The 23,424-nt window shown below is 39.9% G+C and overlaps 1 protein-coding gene across 8 annotated transcripts in view; it reads left to right on the top strand.

Moving 5' to 3' along the window:
* The window catches only part of LOC121271737 (RNA binding protein fox-1 homolog 1-like), a 312,146-nt gene that overhangs the window by 277,859 nt on the left and 10,863 nt on the right, over window positions 1-23,424 (top strand). For 6 of the 8 annotated variants that reach the window (XM_041177947.1, XM_041177944.1, XM_041177949.1 and 3 more), the window contains 6 exons: window positions 1,919-1,979; window positions 6,337-6,390; window positions 7,141-7,215; window positions 9,272-9,401; window positions 14,104-14,146; window positions 18,656-18,720. In XM_041177947.1, coding sequence (XP_041033881.1) covers window positions 1,919-1,979; window positions 6,337-6,390; window positions 7,141-7,215; window positions 9,272-9,401; window positions 14,104-14,146; window positions 18,656-18,720 — 428 coding nt within the window. Of the gene's footprint in view, window positions 1-1,918; window positions 1,980-6,336; window positions 6,391-7,140; window positions 7,216-9,271; window positions 9,402-13,281; window positions 13,322-14,103; window positions 14,147-18,655; window positions 18,721-23,424 lie in introns of all 8 variants that reach the window. The other 2 variants (XR_005941752.1, XM_041177945.1) reach the window with 2 other exon arrangements.

The following is a 23,424-nucleotide window of genomic DNA, read 5'->3' as shown; positions in this document are numbered from 1 at the left end:
AACCACCCTGTTAAAATATCATTCTGCTTCTAATGTCTCTATTGCTAACGTGCGCTCAATAGAAATTTTTTTTAAAGCTCCTTGCATAGCTACAAATGAGCAAACATCGTTGGATTCCAGCCTTCTATCTGTCCAGGACCCACCAGGATTATTGCAACTTTCAAGTAATGCCAAGTTTACTCATAACTGTTAATGAAAGCCCTGACAACTACAACTCCTGACTCATTTAAATTCATCACTGAGAACCGAGTTCATTGTTTATTGTGAAAGATTTCCTGTGCTGTGATCGCTGTCTTTGTGTCACGTATAATGTTGTCCTGTGTGGTGTAAGAGAGCTTGAAGGAGTCAGCACATGTAGTTAATATTGCAAGTGTAAATCTCAGGCAGTAAATAGAAAGGAACAGGCTCTTCAGTAACTTTGTGAACACACTCAAACTCTCTTGGGGGTAAATCTGAAGCACAGAAACGTGGATCTCATAGAATCCTTACAGCACATTAGATCTGCTGGCTCTTCGGAAAAAGTTATCCAATTAGCCCCACCCTGCCCTTTCTCCATTGATCTACAATTTTTTTTACTTCAAGTACTTATCCAATTCGTTTTTGAATCTGCTTCTACCATTATCTAGCTTTGCATTCTGGATCATAACTTGCTGCATAAAAAAAAAATCTTCCCTCTAGTTCTTCTGCCAATTATCTTAAATTTCTATTCTCTGTTTACCACCCCCTCCTGCCAGTCTCTCCTACTCTTAGCGGACCCCATATAATTTTAAACACCATTATTAAATCTCCTTTTTACCTTCTCTCTTAAGAAAAACAGTGCTGGTATCTTGACTCTCTGCACACAGCTGGAGTCTTTCATCCCTGGAGGTACCAGTAAATCTCTGTACCCTCACCAAGCTGTTGACATCCTTCCTAAAGTGTGATGTTCCAGCAAGCCTACCTATGAAAGTTTAGCATAGCTTCCTTGCCTTTGTCTCTATGCCTCTATTTATAAAGACATGGATGTATTATGCTTTATTAACAACTTGCCTTGCCATCTTCGAAGACTTGTGTACGTACGTACCTAGGTCTTTTCCTGCACCCCCTTTAACAATGTACAATTTAGACTATATTGCCTCTCCTTACCCTCCCAAAGTGAAACACTTTACACTTTCTGCATTAAATTTAATCAGCAATGTGCCTGCCCATTTCACCAATCTGCCTATAACCTCCTGAAGTCTGTTCCTATCTTCAGGGTTTACTACATTTCCAAAACACAACTGTTTTGTGAGTCTGAACTTCTCATTGCGCAATGTATGACTGTATAATACTGACAATAACAGAACATAAACCTTCCCATAGTTCATTTCTTGAGCTATAGTAGGCACAAACTCCTCTCCAACTTCTTTCCATCTGAAATTAGAAGTATCGTTCTTAACAGAGACTAGCTCCGTCTGATAGGACCAATAGTTTCTCCAACCATCTTGTCATTCTGGCTAAATAAAATACCTAATTTCTTAATCACCCAGCACAGGCACAGCTGTACAAAACAAGCCCGTTTATCATGCTGATCTCTCCCAACTTCGAGTAAGCAAATTGTGCAATGGTTTTAATAACTATATCAGTGTGAACACATGCATTTAGTTGTTTTAATTTTATAGGGATTATGGGTAAAAGCTTGCCTGAGAAACAATGGTTTACATTTGAGTGGCCTTGTTGAAAATATTTAAAGATATTTTGCAATTCATTAATAGCTAAAGTGTACATTAAGTTAAAAAGTAATTTGTAAATTTTTCTTCTAATTCATACTTAATGTTATAACCATCATAATTAAGCTAAATTTGTCTTGTTTCTGCTAGACTTGCATGTTCTGTATTTTAAAATCCATGACCCTTTCCTTGTCTAACATGCTGGTCCTTTGTCGATCTGTGCATCTCAGGTAAACAATGCCACTGCTCGTGTGATGACTAATAAGAAAATGGTCAGCCCTTATGCAAATGGTAAGTATTTCAAGTATTCAACATATGTGAATTTAAAGATGTTTTTGTGCAGTTCTGTAACATTGCTTCAAGTTCTCAGTATGAGGGTAGCTTTTCTGCACATACACTAGATTCTTAAAGAAACAAAGCTTTATTTGTCTATAGGAATAAGAAAATTAATGAAGGATCTTGCTCATGATCTCAGTGCAGCAACTTCTGCTGAGAACTGGGTGTGTGTGCATCTCTGGATTTATGAAGATGAATATTTGGAGTCAAGTTACCAAGTAAGGTAGTCAAGGCAAAGAAGTTGGATGCTAGGCTGGGAGAGCTGGATTTACTAGAGGGGCAAGCAGTCCTTGACTGGCCTCTTCTCATTGTTCTGATTAGAAGCTGTTGTTCATGAGGTTGAGCTTGGCTGTGATGACCTCACAGAAAGAGAACTGACCAGTGTTTCATTTGAAACTCAAGTGTGAGGAATGGCCATTTTAGTGAAGTCCAGGAAGCTGCTACCACTCCGGGAGCTTCATCTCTGCATTCATTGTGATTCTGTTGTACCTTCAGGCAAAACACTTAGGGAAAAAAGATAAATCAATTGTATAACTAGATTATTCAGCACAGTGTATTCAGGGACAGGAAAGTGCAATTCTGGAACAACATCACTACCACTAATTGGAATGACCACGGTTCAAACTGCTTTCTTTTAATCTGCAGTAGAGCAATGGCCAATTTTTAAAAAAACATATTTGGAAAGCAGGAGAGAAAGGAGGAATCTAAACACATGCCTTGAATGTAATTTACTCTGAAAAATGATTCCAATCATCATCTGTGATAACAGCAATTTAAAATATCAATATAATGTTGGGATATAAGCCAATAGGAGTTATGCTGAGGATTTGCTGTGCGTGGGTGAGAACCCAGTGGGGCACTTTAAGTCCTGGTTACTAAACTATAAAAAGGAGGTATATATGTCAGAAAGGATGTAAAGATTGATCACAAGTATAAAGAGAGTGAGCTATGAGGAAAGATTAGAGAAGCTGAAGCTTCACAGTCAAAAGAGCAGATGATTAAATGGTACCTGATCAATACACTGTATTACATGTGCACGTATTGGCAATTTAGACCTGGAACATTTGAGTAAGCAATGCTCACAGGGCTAAAGAACATTACTTTATATTAGTGAAGCTTAAAGTAACATGTCTCAATATTATTCAAAGGATAGTAAATGTTTTGAGTGCAGGTACAGTGTCCCAAATCTGACATCCTCAGGACCAAGACCATACCAGATTTGTTTCTCCCGGATTTTGGAATGAACCTCTTCACGCAGGCTGCCTCTGTAGCTATGTATTGATCATTAATGTCATAAAAATAACTAGGTTGTAGATCACGGGAAGTGCTTGCATGCCACAAGTCCTCTTAACCATCATGGGCAGGAACGTTGATGATTTAAAAGTTTGATTGGGCAAATTTTTAAAAATCTATTGGACTGTGATAACAGGGATAGAGTAATTGTGACTTATGATCCTCTCACCTGGGATCGGGAATGTTACAGTCAGAATGTTCCCAGCGCAACACGCAGCTTTGTGTCCGGAGAACAGGGAGGGCCAGAGGCAAGTGGATTATAAAGGGCCGCAGTGGACTCGGGCCCCATGTGTGTGCAACTCTTGCTGATTCCATCCTCAAGGATCAGCCCAAGAGTGGCCTCTTTATTCCCGCACTTAGTCTGTTCTGGGAGTGGCGCCTGAGAGAAAAATGTCTGGCTTTGACGTACCTGGTTTTTGGATAGCTGGGTTTGAGACACTATATCTGTATTCAAAATGCTTGAATGCAGGTTTGTAGCCACAGTTACGCACAGTGAGAGAGTTTGATTGCAGCTGTGAAATTGAGAGCTGCCAAATGAAAGATGGATGGTTTGCCATAGGCAGGAGGAAATTAAGTGGCTTGGATCATTCTGGGACTAATTTTCCATATACCTCTCATGGAAGAGTAACATTAACACAGTATTTAATACAGATTGCTGCATGCATGACCTCATCCTTCAATTGGACAGACCAGATCTCTTACCTGGATGGGAGTGGGATTGTTATCTTTTAAAAGAACTCTGTGTACCTGATACTTGTGCCTACACAAGTCTTAGCATGCCCACTAACAGGCATACAAGGTGAAGTGCCATTCTAAGTTGCGTATATGTTGAATAGTCGTGCTCACAGGTAGACAAAAATGAAATGAGCTTTTTAAAGTATAAAAATAATACTTCATTTGACTCTGTACTGTCCATTTCCGGACCATAATGAATCAAGTATGGGGAGCAAATTTTGAAGGTGCAGAATAATGAGCTCAGTGATGATTCATACGCTGGTCATCATTGACAGATGGCATAGCTTAATAAAATTGGCTAGATTGATCCAACAAGCTAACTCATGAGACTGAACATACCACAGCCCTGCTTTGGCTGACTTAGTACAAGTTTAATATCAGCTTCTGGAGTAAATTTCTTTCCCTTTTACTTTCTACTTCTCAATTTTCTCCCCATGCCCTGAGCATGTCAACTCAGTGACAGGCTTCAAGTTCCATGGGGACCAGACACCCTCCAAGTGGCCATCTTAATGTGTGAGGCCAGATGGTGAATGTTCTTTTGTAGGGCACATCACAGCTGAGCTCAATCCTGTGTTCCCTTGGTGCCCACTCACATAACCCAGGAATGATTGCTGGGTAGCGATCAGTAGCATAAATCCTTGCTGACTTCCTACAACACCACTGAGACCAGTTGTAGTTCCGTACCTACACTCCCCTGACTGAAATCAGCTCACAGTGCAGACCAGGGATTGAACCTGAGATATTCATGAATTGTATTGTTCAGCTTATTCATTGCTTTCACCAACTGAGCCATCAGAAGTGTATAAGTTAGATTTAAAATTACTATTATGATGTCCATCTACAACTGCAAGCCTGGAATAGGTTTTGAAGTATCTGGTTGATATTGTTAAACTAAGAGGTTACACAATGGAAGCCAAGACTGGCATACTGTTTCATAAGTGATTGGCAGCAATGTGGTTCTTCTCCCAAGTGGCCACCTTCAAATAGAAACTAAGATAGTGAATATCGTCAGTCTGTTCAAGTGTCAATTGCCTTCAGAGGGAATCTGATCTCATTATATCCTCCCCTGGCACCCAAGTACATGGATATTCCACCAGGGCTATGAAAATCCTGGCTAATTAATCCTTTGCCAGCTCAGGGCATTATGGGCTGTTGAGGCTGCAATCTGCTAATTCAGCATGGATTAGAGAGTAAAATTGTAACAATATAGTCCATTTGGCTCAGTGCCACACTGGGTGGTGTTTTAACCACTAGGTTATGAGGAGCTGGTTTCCCCTAAAGGCTTCTTGCCCCCCAATACCTTAGACTTTAAGACTCATCCTTGTGCTTAAGTTTCCTTGCTTCTCGCTACTCTGTCTCTGTAACCTCCTCTAGTCCTACAACTGTTCCTCTTCTGCGCTCCCAAACTTTCTATTCCTCTGACTCCAGATTCTTGTATGCCCATGTTTTGTCTTTAGTTGCAAAGACACCAGGTTCTAGAATTCCCTTCCCCTTCCCAGTTCCTGCTGCTCCTCCTTTAAAACCCTTCCTCAAAAATGCCTCTGAGCAAGTTTTTGACCACTATTAGCATCTGTTGTTTTTATATACCTGTGTGAAGCACTTTGGGGCATCTTTCTACTTTAAAAGCTCTATAAGTGAGTTGTTTTATATTTATTGAAATGGGGATTTTTTTCAAACAGCACTTTGGAAGTCAAGGAAACCATTTCTGAGAGTCTGCACATTGAGTGGAGGTCCAGGGTGATTTACTAATTCAGCTCAGGCTTATTTTTCCACCAATCTGCCTTTTGCTCTGCTGATAGCATTGCCTGTTTGCTGGAGAGCAGCTCACAGGTGCCAATCACCCTCTGGGACAATGGTGTATGACTCTAGCTACCTCATACTTTGCCAAGATACTTACCTAGTTGCTCTCCAATACTTAGCCAAGTGCTTGTGCATGAGCCCTGACAGCGAGTGTTAGATGGCTGACTCTTGTCAACATGCAATGTTCACTTCCAGCTTGAGCATTGGATGTTTTTTCTATCTATAACCCAGGGGTGATGAGGGCACTTGCTCTTACCACAGATTCAGCATACAAGCCTTGACCATCCAGGTCACTCTAGCTCATTAGATAAAGTTGCTGGCTATTGGGGAGCTCTGCACCACAAATTAACACTAGAAAGATTGGCATTTATAGATATTCTGATTGTTTATTGCTGGCCAGTTGTTGGGTGCTCTTTGTATTATGTTGTTTCAGGTTGAAGCTTGATGTTACATTCAAGGCTGTTTGATTTATATTTAATTTCAGGCTGGAAGCTGAGCCCTGTGGTTGGTGCTGTCTACAGCCCCGAATTTTATGCAGGTAAATGTTCCATCACCCTTCAGCATGGTATACTGTTTTAAAGGAAAACAATGTCACCAAGGATTAAACTACCAAAGTTTCTATATATCTTATTAACTGATTCTAGTAATCTGAAAAATATGTATAAATTTGGCACTGAGAAATACATTTTTTGACTTCTGTACATTTGAATATTAGAGTTCAGGGTATCTTGTGAAAATTTTAATCTTATCAGAAGTAGAACTGTGGCAGATTACCTTCCTCCTCTGCCAGGGCCCCGAGACCACCTCACTAAGCACAGTCTGGGACCTGGTGGACTGCACAATTTACAACATTACACATTACCTTTTGTAACAGTGTGTGTGGCATTTTCTGTCAGCTACTGAAATTAAATCGTCATTAAGGATGTTTGGTACTAGTTTGTCCTTGGGGAAGGGTTTTTCTCCACTAAGTACTGCCCAGTTCTCCATCTCAAGAGGAAATATACACAATGAACCTTTATTTTTAAAAGGAGAAATACTGGAAACATTCATATTTAAACAAAAAAACAAAATTAGAATAATGTAAGGGAATTAGAAAATTGGAGATGGTCTGAATAACCCATTAGAACCCATAATGATTTATAATGAATGTTTTATGGGGGGATATTTGTGTAGTGCAATTTTACTTAAAATCACAGTCTAATATAAACTGCACAGCATATTTACCTGTAAAGCACTGCTGAGCAAAATAAGGTTTTAAAACTGGTTGTATGATGCTATGTATTTTCAGGTCCTGCGTCACTATCATCTTTACCCTTTCATTTACACCCAGTTGCCTCTACAGCACTCAGCCCAACTCACAATGGTAAGACTAATTGAAAACAAAAGTTCTGTTTAAATAAACTACACTGTATCTTATAAAGAATGGACTTGCAACCATTGTGTCTATGAGGCCCAATACAGTCTCCACCATCTCTTCATAAAATGTTTGAGCTTTGTAATTGCAGTTTGTGACATCAAAACTAATTGGATTGAATTTGGTTCCCTGTGATTTGCTGCTGTCCATTTCTTGTACTGCATCTGATTCTTCGCTCTGTGTCTCATCCTCCTGGCTCAGTTCAAGTTTCACTTAGTAATTTTGGTTGTTCAGTTCGAGAAGCATGACATCACATAGTGTGCTCACATTTATTTTCAAGATGAGTGAGACTTGATTGAAGGGCTTTATGTGTACCATCATTTTGCAGTTGGTTGCATTGTGAAGAACAGCACAAGCTAGATGCAGAGTAAAGCTCCCTTTATGTTGCCCCAATCTCAGAACCGACTCCAACTGCATCACTGTAACATGGAAGGCTGATGTAGCAAATGGAACAAAGAGATGACAAATATTTAAGAGATGACCAATTGATCTGTTGAGCCTGTCCTGTATTTGCACTGCTCTAATGTTGGCCTCTTGCACATCCCTGACTTTAATTACTCCACCATTGGTGGTTGTGTCTTCCAACTGCCAAGGCACTAGGCTCTGGAATTCCCTCCCAAAACCTCTATACCTCTCTAGCTCTCTTCCCTCATTAAAATCTACCTTTCTGCCCTGACATTTCGTTATGTGGTTCAGTGTCAGATTTTGTTTGATAATGCTCTGTAAAGTGCTTTGGAATGTTTTATTATGTTAAAGGGGCCATATAAATACAAATTATTGTTGTGCTGTGGCTTCTGCATACCATCACTACAGTTTCCTCTCTTTCCCTTCTGCGCTCCTCCACCCCCCAGCCCAACAAAAGGCTAAAAAACAGAAAAGTTAAGGGAGAAAAAAACAGGAAATTCTTCTCTTGACCCCTGAAGGTGAATAAAACTCATGAAGCTTACTAACGGGGAGATGTATTCCCCTTCATAATTGCATTGGCTACTGTCAAGAATTCCTCAAGCTCCATTTTGAAAGCTTGTGAATCCACATTCACTGCATGTTGTTCCATAGATTAACGCAGCAAAAAGAAGCACCTCCTGAATCTTACCTTTTCTGTATTTAGTTAACTAGACTTATGTCCCTGGTGCTCCTTAACATATCCAGCTTGAACAGCCTGTCCACAAGGACTTCCTTTTATTATTTTAAAGACCTCAGTCAAACCTTGAAATCTACACTTTTCTAGAATAGAATGTCACAGATTTCTCAACCTGATGTGGCCTCTGAAGAGTCTTTAAACTAGACATCAGCCTCATGTCCTGCCTCTTAACCTTTTCCAGCATCTTTTTATCACCCACCTGAGGGAACCTAAACAATGCACAAATATTCTAACCAAGGTCTGGTATGTTCATTTTGATCACCATATTTGCTTTTACAATGGTCTCTGTCCTCACAGCACTAGTTATGGATTGACCTTCAATGCTCATGCACAATTGCCCCCAGATCTTTCCCCCACTCTGCAACCCTGCTTGGTGCTGCACGTTGGATTGAGACTTTCCATTTTACCTAGAAACCTGATATGCAGTAACACAAAATATTTAATCCCATGAAGCAGGATCCTACAGATGAAAGAGCAGTGACAGCTGCATTGCACAATCCAGTGCCACTTTTTCTTAATTAAGAAACAATTATTTTTAAGTTCCTGTTTGTATATGATTAGTAGCTTATTCTCTCAAATTTTCAGGTGTACTTTATACCAAGACAATATCAGTATACTACAGACAAAATAACACAAACGTATTTTGCATTGTATAAACAAGCCTTCTAATGCTAAATTTATGAGTGCAAAGTCCTTTTAGCTTATAGTAGTACCTGTACGCTTGCCAGTACATTTTTATTGTCACACTTCGACTGGTTTTTGATTGTCACAACCACTGTTTCCTTTCATGGAAAGTTTGTTTTTCTTGTTAGTTCTTTGAAACTAGTGTTTTACAACAGTGTCCTCCATTCCCCAAATCTTTAGTTCCTGGTTTCCCATACCAAGCAGCCACCACCGCAGCTGCATTGAGAGGTGCCCTGAGAGGACGAGGTCGTGCAGTCTACAGTGCATTCCGTGCAGCAGCGCCCCCCACCGCCATTCCAGCCTATGGAGGGTAAGCAGACTTAATTGGAAATTAATTAACCATCTTTCTGCATGGAGTTTCCAGATGTCACCAAATCTAACATTGTTGCTGTCCCTAGTTATTCTGAACATTTTATATTGCTTGCTTAATGTCTCAATTTTGCAACTTGCTCTTAGCCACCCTAACTAGTATATAAGAGAACCCCAGATTGACCCATTTCCCTTCATCACAGGCCACTGGGCAAGCTTAGTGTTTTGCTCTAACTGAGATTGAATTTAATGTAGAAAATTCATGAAGTAGTGCATTGATCATACCAGTGTGCCACAATGATGCTGTGGTGATTACTGTACACAGTAATATCCTGTTGCACTTGACAGTCTATGAATTAAGCAGAGAAGAGACTAACCAAGTTAAGCCACATTTTGCTGTCTCCCACTAAGTTCATAGATTGTACAGTTGCAGTTACGAGCAATACGATGCTATTCCAAATGTTCAAATAATTAAGGGAGTGAATACTATGGAATGATTCTGGATAACTGGAGGATATGACCCATGGACTGTTATCCCTTTATTAAAATAGAAATGATCAAATTAATTGTTTTATAATTATAGTAGTGAATTACAGGCCCCTGGTTCAGCTTTGAAAATTAATATCATAGGTTTCTGTGTTTTTACTTTAGTAATGCCAAGCTATACAGGCTATTTTTGAGGGTGTTTATTCCTAACTGCTTAACGAATGCTGTGCTATTGGCTCCCCTTTCCAATCGGGTGTGAAAATTGCACACTTCATTAAATTTGCACCTTGAACAGTGAGGCTTTCTGCTCACTGTGAAATTGTCTTCTCCACTCACTGCCTGTGACCATCCACTTACTCTGAGATCTGCTATCTACAGTACATGTGGCTACTGAGCTTGGGGTGACTGATCTTCCTCGCATGTGCCTCTGATCAACAACACTGGAAAGATTAGTGGTTTACTTTAAGGTCCTAAAAATATATTTTTGATTTTTGTATAACTGAAGCAAAGCATTTTAGATGTAACAAACATGTAATATATAAAAGTCTAATACAATATTCATCTATCTTCGCCAGCTGTAAAATGAGCAATCTTAAGAAAGCATGTATTGCAAAACCTTACCCACAATACATTTTCTTTTACTTCTTAAAACAAGAGGAAATTTACTTGATTTATTTGTAGATTTGGAATCATCTATGCATTATCCCTAAACGTGGTTTTTCTGAGCTGAATTAAGCATAATTAGATTGTATAAGTTAAATCGAAAAAGATGCTGTTTCCTCTCCGATTCATGTACGTTGCTGAACTCTTTTAATCCGTTGTAGTATTAAACTTGTTTCCTTAATTATTTGTAATTCAGCCATGCCCAATATAGAGATGATCAATTTACGTTTCTTGTGATTGTGGCCAATTATTGATGACGTGGAGCTGATGTCAGTCTATTTCCCACCTCTTACCACTGGGTACTTTAGATAGCGAACCTTCAGCTGTGACACAGAACTTCAAAGTTTTTGCAATTTGATCTGCATGCATTTGGCTGTGAAGCCAGCTCTATTAATGTTAAGCCAATGGCAGTCAGTGTTTTGCGCTGTGGCAAATTCTTTCCATTTAGTCGGAAAATCTTCACATAGATATAAATAAAGCAAAAAAAAACCTTAGGTGTTGCCACAGTATGTTCATGCACAAGCGTGATGCTTGCTGTTAGCCTGCATAGTTCCCCAGGTTCAGGCCAAATGGAGTGAGTACTTCCCTCCACAGTAGAACAGCATGTCACCCCCTTCTACAGGTGACCATCCCTGGAGAAGCTGAGCTGCCTGCCTCTCAGTTGGTGTGAACATGTGGATACAAAGGCAAGTAGGGAATCGAAATATCAAAAATTACGTTGTTTTCCAGGACTGATTGGCAGCAAATATCCTTTGTGTACTGCATAAGTATTCTTAAATTTTCAACTCTCCTTGAAGGAGCCTTTAGCACAAGCATGTTTTAACATAAAACTATTCTTTAAGCCTGTTCTAGCTAAAGCATGTGGATAATTTATGTTGGCTAACATTGTCACTGATGGCTGAGCGGGAAGGTTTGTCTCAAGTGAGGAGAAGCATGGGAACATTGAATTTACAAAAATTGCAGGGTGCTAAAAGCCACATCAGAGGATCCTGGGGTGAGAGGCTCTTGAATTCGAAGTATTCATTTCTCTATAATGTACATTATAATTCAAAATTAATAAATAAATTACTTGTTATAAGCAGTACTTTTGGGAGCACTTTTGACTCAATTTGCATTTAAAAAGAATAACTTGATACTGACATCCACTTCTGAAATTTTGGATTTACTTTATAGACAGTAAACAGTTAGAACGTGAAGTTCCTTTATAGCACAGCAGCGTGAGTCTCTTTATCAGCTGAATTCCTCAATATAAACATCCTAACCTTTCTTGACTGTCAGCCTTACATTACATGGAAAAAGGGGCCTAGAAATCCATTGCCTGATTAAAGCCTCTACTTGAAGTAAAAAAAAGGGTTCCATTGGTTTTCTCTGTAATAAAGGAACAGAAGTGAGCCATTCAGCCCTTCAAACTTATTCCCCTGTTCAAATATATCTGTACCTCAACTCCATTTCCCCTACTTTTTGGTCCATATCTTTAGATTCTGTTGGGTAAAGATATCAGTCTGTTCTGATGAAAGGCCATTGACCGAAAACATTAACTCTGTTTCTGTCTCCACAGATGCTGCCTCACCTCCTGAATATTTCCAGCATCAATAGTATTTAGTTTTTGTAAAAATCTCTCTTGGACTTGGAAATTCCAATTGACCCAAAATCCATCCATAGCCTTTTGAGAGAAGTTGTTTCTGATTTCCTCTACCCATTGTGTGAAAAGTGCTCCTGATTTTGCTCCTAAATGGCCAACCCTTAATTTAAAGATTAATCTGGAAATAGTTTTTCTCTACCCTATTGAATCCTTTTATCATTTTAAACAACTCAATTTGATCATCCAATAACTTTGTAAACTCAAGGGAATACAAGGCAAGTTTATATAATCTATAACAAAAACAGAATTACCTGGAAAAACTCAGCAGGTCTGGCAGCATCGGCGGAGAAGAAAAGAGTTGACGTTTCGAGTCCTCATGACCCTTCAACAGAACTGTCCTTAGGACTTATCCCTTGAATCTCTGGTTTCATTCTGGTGAATCTTGCTGCAACCACTCCAAGACCAGTCTATCCTTCATGAGGTGCAATGCCCAAAAATGAGCACAGTTACCGCACATCTGACCAAGGTTCAGTACAATCATTTTCTTGATTTTGAATTCCAAACTCCTGAAGGCCCACATTCCATTATCCTTTTCGATTACTTTTTTTTTAATGTCTGTTATACAATGCTGCCAAGTTTGACAATAGAGCCTAACTCTCATTATAGACTGTAACAGTGGGGGAAGCACACAGAGAAAAGAAAACCATGTAAATGAAGAAGCACCTGTAAATCTCCTTAAGTTCTTGTCTCAATTTCATTCCCTCTTTCCTGACCAACAGAACTTGGCTATGATGCCCATCCCTGTTGGAATACTAATAAAGTATCTCACCAACTGAGGTGTAATGGGACTGCCAGGTTATACCCTGTAACTCTTGCACCTACTCCTCTTTACTGTGCAGTCGGGTGCATAGAAATGGCAACTGCCCTGCCCTGTGCTGTGATTGTTTCCTACTAAATAGATTGTAGTAATGAAGTCTGAAAAGGATATGACGATTATTTTGAAATGAAGAAAACGCTTGCTTTCAAACTGTGAATAATTTTTAGCGGAAATTTGAGCACTCCATAGAGTTCTTGTGACAAACCTTGCCTTTATTAGCCCCTGCATGTTGGAATTGCAGTAATCAGAGTGTTTCTGTGTGCATCTCTGCAGTGTGGTTTACCAGGATGGATTTTATGGTGCCGATCTCTATGTAAGTATAACCACTATTTCACATTGTCACCCTTCTGTTGATGAAGCCATTCTTTAAACCAGTGTGCTAATATTTTCTCCAGCTGTGTATTTTCTCCCACATCTGGTAGGTGTTAATTTCGTAGTTAACTGGTTTTTACATCCATTTATTTAAATTTGAGACACCAGACCCCTGAACAGAAAAGTCAGCTTTCTTTTATTGCTATTTACAGTATAGTGTTGTGAACCTTTCAAGCATTACGCATTCGAGGGAATGGAGCTTCTTTTGGAATATCATGCAAAAGCAGTGATGTCAAGAAGAAAGTATTGAATAAAAGTTGACCTTTGGTGCACTGGTTCTTATACTGCACCTATGGTGTAAGGAACACCTTGAAAAAACAGTTAAGACTTGTAGTATTGCTCACCAAACCTTGTGTCCTTTGATTTTTTTTATTTTAAATTGAGCCAAAATGTTTATTGAGGAATGCTGGTGTATGGTGTGCACATTTGACTTTGAAATCAAATCCATCACCTTTGATCTGTAAATGGAAACCGGAGACAGTTGGCAAAAGAAATGTTGTGACAGGTGCTCAAGAGTAAATTTTAACAAGTGTTCAAACATTTCAAATGTGTGTAGTTGTGCAGCCTATGAATGTCTCTTGTTTTATAAACCTAGTGTTAAAGGTTCATCAGCATAAAGCATCCTCCAATAATAGAATGGCTTTATCCAAGGAGGGTCTCTTTCTTTTCAGTTGTTTCTTTTCCAGCCTCGTCGCCAATGTTCTTCCCTGTGTTTTATTATAGAATAGTGTATCAGGAACCAGTGTATAGCAGTAAGTTACCGCAGGTATGATAGAAACGTGTGAAGAGACCAATCGCACAGATTGTGGATTGCAGTGACAAATCCTACTAACAGCAAAGACTGCAGTTAGGGATGGGAGCAGGCACCAAATGGAGATAAAAGCATTCCTGAAGAGTGCACTAATTTCACCATGAGATAACACAAACTTGAAAGAAGAATCCCCTACTAATGAATATAATTGGTAGGTTTGTAGTGTGGGTCCGTGTCTATCACCAACTCAACGCATTTCACTTTGAATCATTAAAAGAGCTGTGAAGGGGAGTGTCTCATCATGTTGGTCTGATTAAAGGTTAGTGTAACAATGCAAGGAAGATTACTTTTATCTTGTTTGTTTTGGTGGCATGGGGTTTTGGATATGAAGTTGAAAGAACAGTGTTCTGCCAAGGCTTGGCACTCGAGGATCACCTCAATTAGTTAGTACAAGTAGGAGATCGTTATAAAATCTACTTCTATTTTTGGGGGGCGAAAACCTCTCCAACACCCCATTCCATGACCAAGAGGTCAATGGGAAAGTGACTTGTTTTCTTTCAGACCTCTAGAAAGCCCACTGGGGACCTGTGCAGTTGGGACTACATTAGAGAGGCCCAGGATGACTCGTCCTTCAACCTTGTACCCCTTTCTCAGCAATAAATTCGCCTGGTTGCGGGCGTGAATGGCTGTTTAAATGTACTTTGCAATCCAGTACCAATTTCAGTAGACTGATGAAAGTCTGGAATGTCAGGGTCTCGAAGTCACAGGAAACAGAATTACAGTAGCCTTGTTTACAGTGGAGCTTGGAGGAAATCTTTAAAGACACATGTCTGTAATAAGAGAGATGAATGAGGTGATAAAAATTTCTCCTTTTAAAAGAGTGGAAGCAATATCAGTGGGTAATGTGAAACCAGCCTGCAGTACATTAATCATGCAGGAGAGTGTAGATAAAACCTAATGGGATCCAGCATTGAATTCCAATGAACCAAGTCACTTTCATTCACTCCAGCACATAAGGGCCTAAACACACCATCCTTTCCCATTACTTCATGTTCCCATGCACATGATGCTAAGTCTCAATTCAGTGGCTAACTTCAGCAGATTAAGTATTTCAGATAGTATAAATACTATTAAGTATTTACAATAAATATTTAAATGCACTTCAGGTTCAGTTATTGCTTTTTTATCACTTTCCATGTGTAGGGATTGTTCAAGGCCGCTGATTTTCTGTTTTCATGGCAATGCAATTGTGGAATATGATCCCCAAAACACTGATTAAAATTTCCAGAATCTGGTCTAATAAAAACTGAATTTGATTTATTAATGTAGGGCAGTGTCCCTGGTAATGATACAAGCAAGTCTGAATTGTTACATATTTTATAGTTATCTGTGTTGATTTTTTTTTAAATCCCTTAATTCTACCACATTTCTTTTGGAGGCGGGTGGTTCAGACAGTCCATCCAACAGCCTTCACTAATACCACTCTTTGGTATTTGAAAGGGATGCTTCCTTTCTCCTCCCCCCCGCACCATTTTCTTTCCTCTAGAAAGGTGCTGACTGTTGCTAGGTATTGTTTTGGCAAATCCTTCAATACCTTAACCAAGTGCCTTTTCTTCATGTGTGAATCTAGACAGTAAGTATGAGGAAGTCATTCAGCTTTGGAGGGCACTGCAACTGAGCCAGATACTGCTTTTTTTCTCATGTACACATCCAGCAGGTGCATGGCATAGTAGTACCCCCTGCTGATTTTCCCTCCCTAGTCCGTAGACATTCTGGCGGTTTACGGTCTCCCAACTACCACCCCACTTGATACCCCTAATGCAGCACTAACTGGAAAATGAAGTGGAGTCCTTAAGATTTTTGTGATTCAGTTAGACATCAGGCAGTGCATTTACACAGTGAGGCACTGCTCCCATATGACCAACCACCTTGAATTAGGAGCAGATAACCTGGCAAGCGTACTACAGCAGCTTTCTCTGCCAAAGTGGTAAAAGTTGTGTGATGAATACAATTGTGATTGCCACACAATTCCTCGTGCCAATCATCCAATACAGTTAAAATCTACTAATTTAGTGGAACTTGCCATTTATAGGATTCAAGATAAATTAGGATCTTTTGTAGATCATAATTGTACAGGTGAGAAGATTAGTGTTAGATATAACTTTCAATTTTTCCCCCTTTTTGCTGGTCATTAATAAAATGTTGTGTTTAAAAAAAATCATTCCCAGCAGGCAGCTGCTACTTTAAGCAATCTTGGTTAGTATCTCAGCTCCCACCTCTAACTGCAGCAAGAACTTTTAATGTGGTTTGCTTGACGTGAACGTTTAACCTCTTAGGTATGCGGGAGAGGCTGCAATGAGTGAATGGTGATCGTGAATGTTTATTACATTTTCATATATACATCTTTTTTTATATATATATATAATACTGAGAATCGTGGCTGCACGCTCTAGTAATCCAGGCTGTTTCCTTCACTCGGCTTGCCATAGCAAATAGGGCTAAGGGCCGTCCTCTGGAGAATGCTGGGACGCCCAGAGTTAGTCTGTGGATCATTTGGTTGGTGATTGCTAGTGCTGTAGATTCGGACATTCGCATGCTCCGATTCCTCCTGATTGACAGATACCACAGCTTGATTGTTTAGAAAATAAAAACTCATTTGTACTTGCATATTAAATGCATTTTTAAAACTGCATTTGTTTTAATGTAATCTAACATATTTGAGCTGCAAAGACAATTATTCCTCAAATCAGTTTGGCAATGATATTAAATAAATTCCTAGCAGGGTCCAAATCTGCTTTAGTTTTTGCACATCTGTTAGAGAATTCCTCTTCACTAATACATTTTCTCCTCCATCCCAATGGTCTGTAAGTACATACATAAGAACATGAGAAATAGGATCAGGAGTAGGCTATTTAGCCCATTGAGCCTGCCTGCCCCAACCCTCGTAACCCTCAACTGCCTTGTAGATCAAAATCATGTCTAACTTAGTCTTGAATATGTTCAATGACCCAGTTTCCACTGCTCGCTAGAGAAGTAGAGAATTCAAAAGATTAACTACCTTCTTAAATTTTTCCTCAACTCTGTTTTAAATGCGAGACCCCTTATTTTGAAACTGTGCCTCCTAGTTATCGTTTTGCCCATGAGTGAAAACATCCTCTTAACATCTACCCTGTCATACCCGCCTCAGAATCTTTTATGTTTCAGTAGGATCATCTCTCATTCTTCTAAACTCCAGTGAGTATAGGCCCCACCTGCTCACCCTTTCCTCATAAGATAACCCCTTCATCCCAGGAATCAACCTTGTGGATTTTCTTTGAACTGCCTCCAATGCAAGACTATCCCTCCTTAAATAAGGAGACCAAAACTGTACGCAGTACTCCACATGCAGTCTCACTGGTGCCCTATACAGCTGTAACAAGGCTTCCCTCCTTTATACTCCATCCCTTGCAATAAAAGACAACATTCCATTTTCCTTCCTAATTATTTGCTGTATCTCCATGCTGACTTTTTGTAATTCATGTATGAGGACACCAGATCCCTCTGTACCACAGCATTCTGCCTCCATCTGAATAATAATATTTTTTATTCATCCTACCAAAATGAACAATCTCGCATTTTCCCACATTATGCCCCACCTGCCGAATATTTGCCCATTCAATTTATCTATACCCCTTTGCAGACTCTTTGTGTTCTCTTTGTGAAGACAGCTACACTTAGTCTGTTGACACCCCCGTCACACTTCATTGTGGACTGACCAATTGGGTCAGGAGGGATGCTGCAACCATTGGAACTGTTCCCCAGTGCCCTATAGATAGATTTGGGTTTAGCAGAGGGGAATTGGCATTGATGGAATTGGATGTTTAAAACTTTTTTTAAGTTGATTTCTGCTTTTCTTTGTTGCACCCCAGTTAATTGGCAGCACTCAATCTTTTTTCCCACCTTCATTCCATATTTTACTTGCTAACTTGGCTGAGAGGAAGGGTTATTTACCTGAAGGTGAGTGGGTAGGCTTTACCTATAGGCCATTAAGAAGGCATAGAGGTCAACAGCCAGTGGCAAACTATAGAAGTATCAACCATCACCCAAGTTAGTTTCACATTGGTGAGAAGTGTGCAAAGTCACTACTTGCACATGATGAGGTGGAGGCTTATTCGGTAGAAACCCTAAGTGAAGGAAGGATGGTACTTTTAACTGATTCCCAGGTTAATTGTACAGCAGCAAGTTAGGGGCTGTCAGCAAAGAGTCAAACTAATTGTACTTGACAGTCTACCTAAATCTTTGAACCTAACACTTTGAGAATTAGATTGTCAGCTCTTTAAAATGTTGCCACTGAAGAAATTTTTATAATATTATTCTGAAAATCAAAAAGAAGTTTAAATCTGCAGTACTAACAACAAATATACATGCATCAATTTTTACTCTAAAACTTGTAATATATGAAACAAATGCAGTTTTTTGCCATTGTTTTGGTGTGTGCGTGTGAACATGTAGCACTGTTCTTAGCCATCATCTTGTTTGTTCCAGGGTGGATATGCAGCCTACAGGTATGCACAGCCAGCAACTGCTACTGCCACTGCATACAGTGACAGGTAAGAACCAGGTCTATCCGTCTCTCACTCTTTTCATTCTCTGCTTCTGCAATGTCCATCGTAGCAGGAAGAATGCCTATTCTTTGTTGTCATGGTGAGCTCTCTTTTCGCGGAGATATCACCATGCTGCTCCAGCCTGCATTTATTCACTTTGGACTTTACAACATGGAGGTTCACTGCTCAGGAACCATAAACAAAATGCATCATTTCTGAGACTGACTTGTCAAAGGTTGTTAGAAAGAAGGCTGCATTACTGAGAGTGCTTTGAGTGAATTATCCATTAGTGAGTGAACCACTAACACTGTACATTAAGCTGGAGACGGTGTCATTCTTCATCCTCCACATAAAGGCTAGAATGAAATGATTGTCAGATCGGAAACTAGATACAAAGAAAAATCAGGAGAGACAAAGGATGGTTTAAAAATGTTATTTCACTTTTAACAATTTCTGACAATTTTTCTGCCATACTTCTTCATGCTGAAGGAACTGACTGCTCACTGGGATATGGTTTCACAAGCAGCAGTCATTCCACTGCCTTTCTCAAGTGACCATTATTCATATCTTAATGGCAAGTGTCTTATTTAATGAGCAAGCTAAAGAGCAAATGGAACATTATAAAGGCTGCTAGCAAAGCATTGTGTCTATCCAGGATTGTCATCTTGAGGTAGGCCAAGCCTCAGGCACCCACAGGCCAGGCAGGTGGAATCATCTACTTGATATCCTCCAAGGATCTATCCTTGGTCCCTCCTATTTCTCATCCACATGCTGCCCCTTAACACCTATCATCTGAATGTACAGCATTAGTTTTTACATACCATCACCTCTCTCAATTCCTCCTCCGTTGCTAAACTATCAGACTCCTTTTACAACATCTAGTACTGGATGAGCAGAAATTTCCTCCAAATAAATATTGGGAAGATTAAAGACATCATTTTCAGTCTACACTCCAAACTTTGTTCCTTGGCTACCTACTTTATCCCTTTCCCAACAGTGTGAGGTTAAGCAAGTCTGTTCACAACCTTTGTGTCCCATTTGACCCTGAGATGAGCTTCTGACCTATTCGCACGTCACTAAACCACCTATTTTCACCACCGTAATATCACCTGACTGTCTCAGCTCATCTGCTTGAAGCCCTCATACCTCTAATCTACTGTTCCAATGCACTCCTGTCTGGTCTCCTACACGATACCCTCCATAAACTTGAGGTCAACCAAAACTCTGCTCTCTTAACTCAAACCAATTCCCATTCGCCTATCACCCCTGTGCTCACTGACCTACATTGGTTCCCAGTCAAGCAACGTCTTGATTTTAAAGTTCTCATTGTTGTTTGCAAATCCTTCATGAACTCACCCCTCCCTATCTCTGAATCTACTCCAGACCCACAACCCTCCAAAATTCCTGCTCCTCCAATTCCGGCCTCTTGAGCATATCGAATTTTAATCACTCCACCATTGGTGACTGTGCCTTCAGTTGCCTGGGCCCTAAACTCTAGAATACCTTCTATGCACCTCTGCCTCTTCACCTCACTTTCCTCCTTTAAGACACTTCTTAAAACCTACCTCTTACCAAACTTCTGGTCATTTGATCGAAAGTCTCCTTATGTGGCTTGGTAACATATTTTGTTTCATCATGCTCCTGTGAAGCACCTTGGGACATTTTATTACATTAAAGTTGCTATATAAATAAGTGTTGTTGTTCTGTGACACATGCATGTAGCAGGATCTGAAAATCTGCACAATGATCAAATCCTCTTTTTGGTACCCTTGCCGCAACACTCCAATATTAACTTTTCCCTACTGCCTCACTGGGGCTTCTGTCCTGATTTTTGCACTATTTGGGAGGAGATTGTGATATACATAGAAGAACTCTTCACATTGCTAATGCAGTCTACTATGAGGTGAAAATCAAGGGACGAACCTGTTAGGATTTCTTGGAAGACACCATAACTGCAGAGATTGATTATTAGCTGCAGCAGCAATGGGACAGCCCCTAGGCAATGGCAAAAGAGAGTTTTTTAATCATGCTGTTTTATGGTCCTCTGGAGCTTGATCATTTCCATTATCCTGGACATTGGCTTTCTGAAGACATTTCTCAAAAGCAACACTTGCAAGTAGATTATATGCTACAAATTCCATAAGTATTTTTCTAGGAGACAAGGATCCTTCTCTGATCACCTTTTTGACATGGTTTGGACCTTACAGGGGCTGTTTTAAAAGGAAGCTTTCCCATCACTTCTTGGCCTTTACATTTGTGTAAAGTAATTTGATCTTACAATTATTCCTCGTGATTTAAGCCTGGTCCTTCAGAGATATCTCTCCTGGAATAATATAAATAGCAACACAAAAGAAGGCCATTCAGCCCCAGGCTGCTGTGCCAATGCTAAAATGTTAACTGGAGATCTATCCCCAAGTCTTTTATGTACTTTTTGTTTTCAAACACTTATCCAATTTCCTTTTAAATGACTTCATGGACTCTGCCTTAATAATGCCTTATAATACTATATTCTATGTTCAATAACCCTCTGTGGGGGAAAAATCCTTTTAACACCCCTTGTTGTCATGATATTCACAGAATCTCAGTGCAGAAGAGACCCTTCGGCCCACCGAGTCTGCACCAACACGTGAAAAACACCTGACCTATCTACCTAATCCCATTTACCAGCACTTGGCCCATAGCCTTGAACGTTATGCTGTGCCAAGTGCTCATCCAGGTACTTTTTAAAGGATGTGAGGCAACCCGCCTCCACCACCCTCCCAGGCAGCGCATTCCAGACCGTCACCACCCTCTGGGTAAAAAAAATTTTCTTCACATCCCCCCCTAAACCTCCTGCCCCTCGCCTTGAAATTATGTCCCCTTGTGACTGACCCTTCAACTAAGGGGAACAGCTGCTCCCTATCCAGGATGCCCATGCCCCTCATAATCTTATACACCTCGATCAGGTCGCCCCTCAGTCTTCTCTGCTCCAACAAAAACAACCCAAGTCTATCCAACCTCTCTTCATAACTTAAATGTTTCATCCCAGGCAATATTCCTGAGCTATTGCCTCTTGATTTTTTTTTTAACCTTTTCACAGGATTTGGACGTCTCTGGCTAGGCCAGCATTTGTTGCCAATTGCTAATTGCCCTTGAGTTGGTAGTAATGAGCCTCCACCTTGAACCGCTGCAGCTCATGTGGTGTAGGTACACCCATAGTGCTGTTAGGGAGGGAATTCCAGGATTTTGACCCAGCGACAGTGAAGGAATGGCGATACCTTCCCAAGTCAGGATGGTGTGTGGCTTGGAGGGGAACTTCCAGGTGGTGGTGTTCCCATCTATCTGCTGCCCTTGTCCTTCTAGATGGTAGAAGTCAGGGGTTTGGAAGGTAATGTCAAAAGTTACTGATTACCAGACAAAATAATCTTTCACTATTTATCCTCTCAAAACCTTTTATGCTAAAATCCCCACTTAACCATCTTTATTCTGGTGGAGAGAGCTGTAATTTTTTGAAAACTTTATTCTAGATGCTTTATTTAGTCTCCACTATATCCTTTCAGTGATTCTATTCTTTCTATATTGAGGTGCCCAGAAATGCATTCAAAGCACTAACTGTAGCCTAATCAATGTCTCTCACAAATTCAACATCAACTTACATTTATATAGTGTGTTTAATGTGGAGAAATCTACCATATTCAAGTGCTTCACAGAAACATAATCAAACAAAATATTCAACATCACTTCTTTGTCTTTGTATTCAATGTGCACACCTTCATGAATAAAATCCAAAATCCTATTTGCTTTTTTTTTTGGTGTTTTCTACTTGTAAGATGGTGTTTAACTATCTCCATTCGTGTGGCTCAAATGTCTAGAGTGGAAAAATATATCATGCCAAATTGGTTTAAGCTAAAACTGAATGAGTTGCAGGCACTGATGGTGAAATGTCCTGCCCTGATTTGGTGTAACTATAAAAGTTAACAACATTTTTATCTTGGATTTTCTTTCCTCTGTTGAAACCTTTTATTTGCTACTTCTGATTCTTGAGCTGGAAAACAGTCTTGACTGTGGAAGTTTTTTGTTATCTGCATATGCACTCCAAAATGAAGGTGATTCTCTATAATTGTTGGAAAAGCCACCTCTGTACAGACACTGCCTGAGTGAATGATGCAATGCATTCTTCAGCATTGCCACCTCGTAGGTAAAAAATCTTCCAGTTTGGTCAAGAGATATTCTGAGTTCAACTGTGACTTCCTGGGTACATTTCAAATGAGTCTTGGTTGAAAGTATCTATAAAGCAACTACTTGAAGTAGCTCGCATACCTTTACAAACCACCATTGTTTAGACCTGTCTGTCAAAGATGATTTACGGTTTAGCAGGTCACTGCTGATCACAGGCATTAATCTAGGGCTAGTGGACCTTCCATTCTTAGTAAGTTCATACTGGCTCACTTTTCAGTGGTATGTGGGCATTTGATATGTAAAGAAAGATAGAGTTGTATCATTCTTTAAAGCCTTCACATAGTAAGAGCCCTCACTGTTGTTTCCACAGACTCTTTTGTTGGGGGGGCGGAGTTCCTTGCTAAGTTGTCTAGCTATCCATTTTTTAGATTAATTGTGTAGAATGCACATGGCGCACATGACTTAAGTGGCAGAATTGGGAGGATAACGCCTGATTGCCATTGTACAATGAATGTAAATATGTCTCCAATAACTTTCCTTGTACCTGAAGTG

This window comes from Carcharodon carcharias, chromosome 31 (assembly GCF_017639515.1).
Source record: "Carcharodon carcharias isolate sCarCar2 chromosome 31, sCarCar2.pri, whole genome shotgun sequence".
NCBI lineage: Eukaryota > Metazoa > Chordata > Chondrichthyes > Lamniformes > Lamnidae > Carcharodon > Carcharodon carcharias.
Note: the sequence above shows the minus strand (reverse complement) of the source record. Positions and strands in the feature narration are given on the sequence as shown.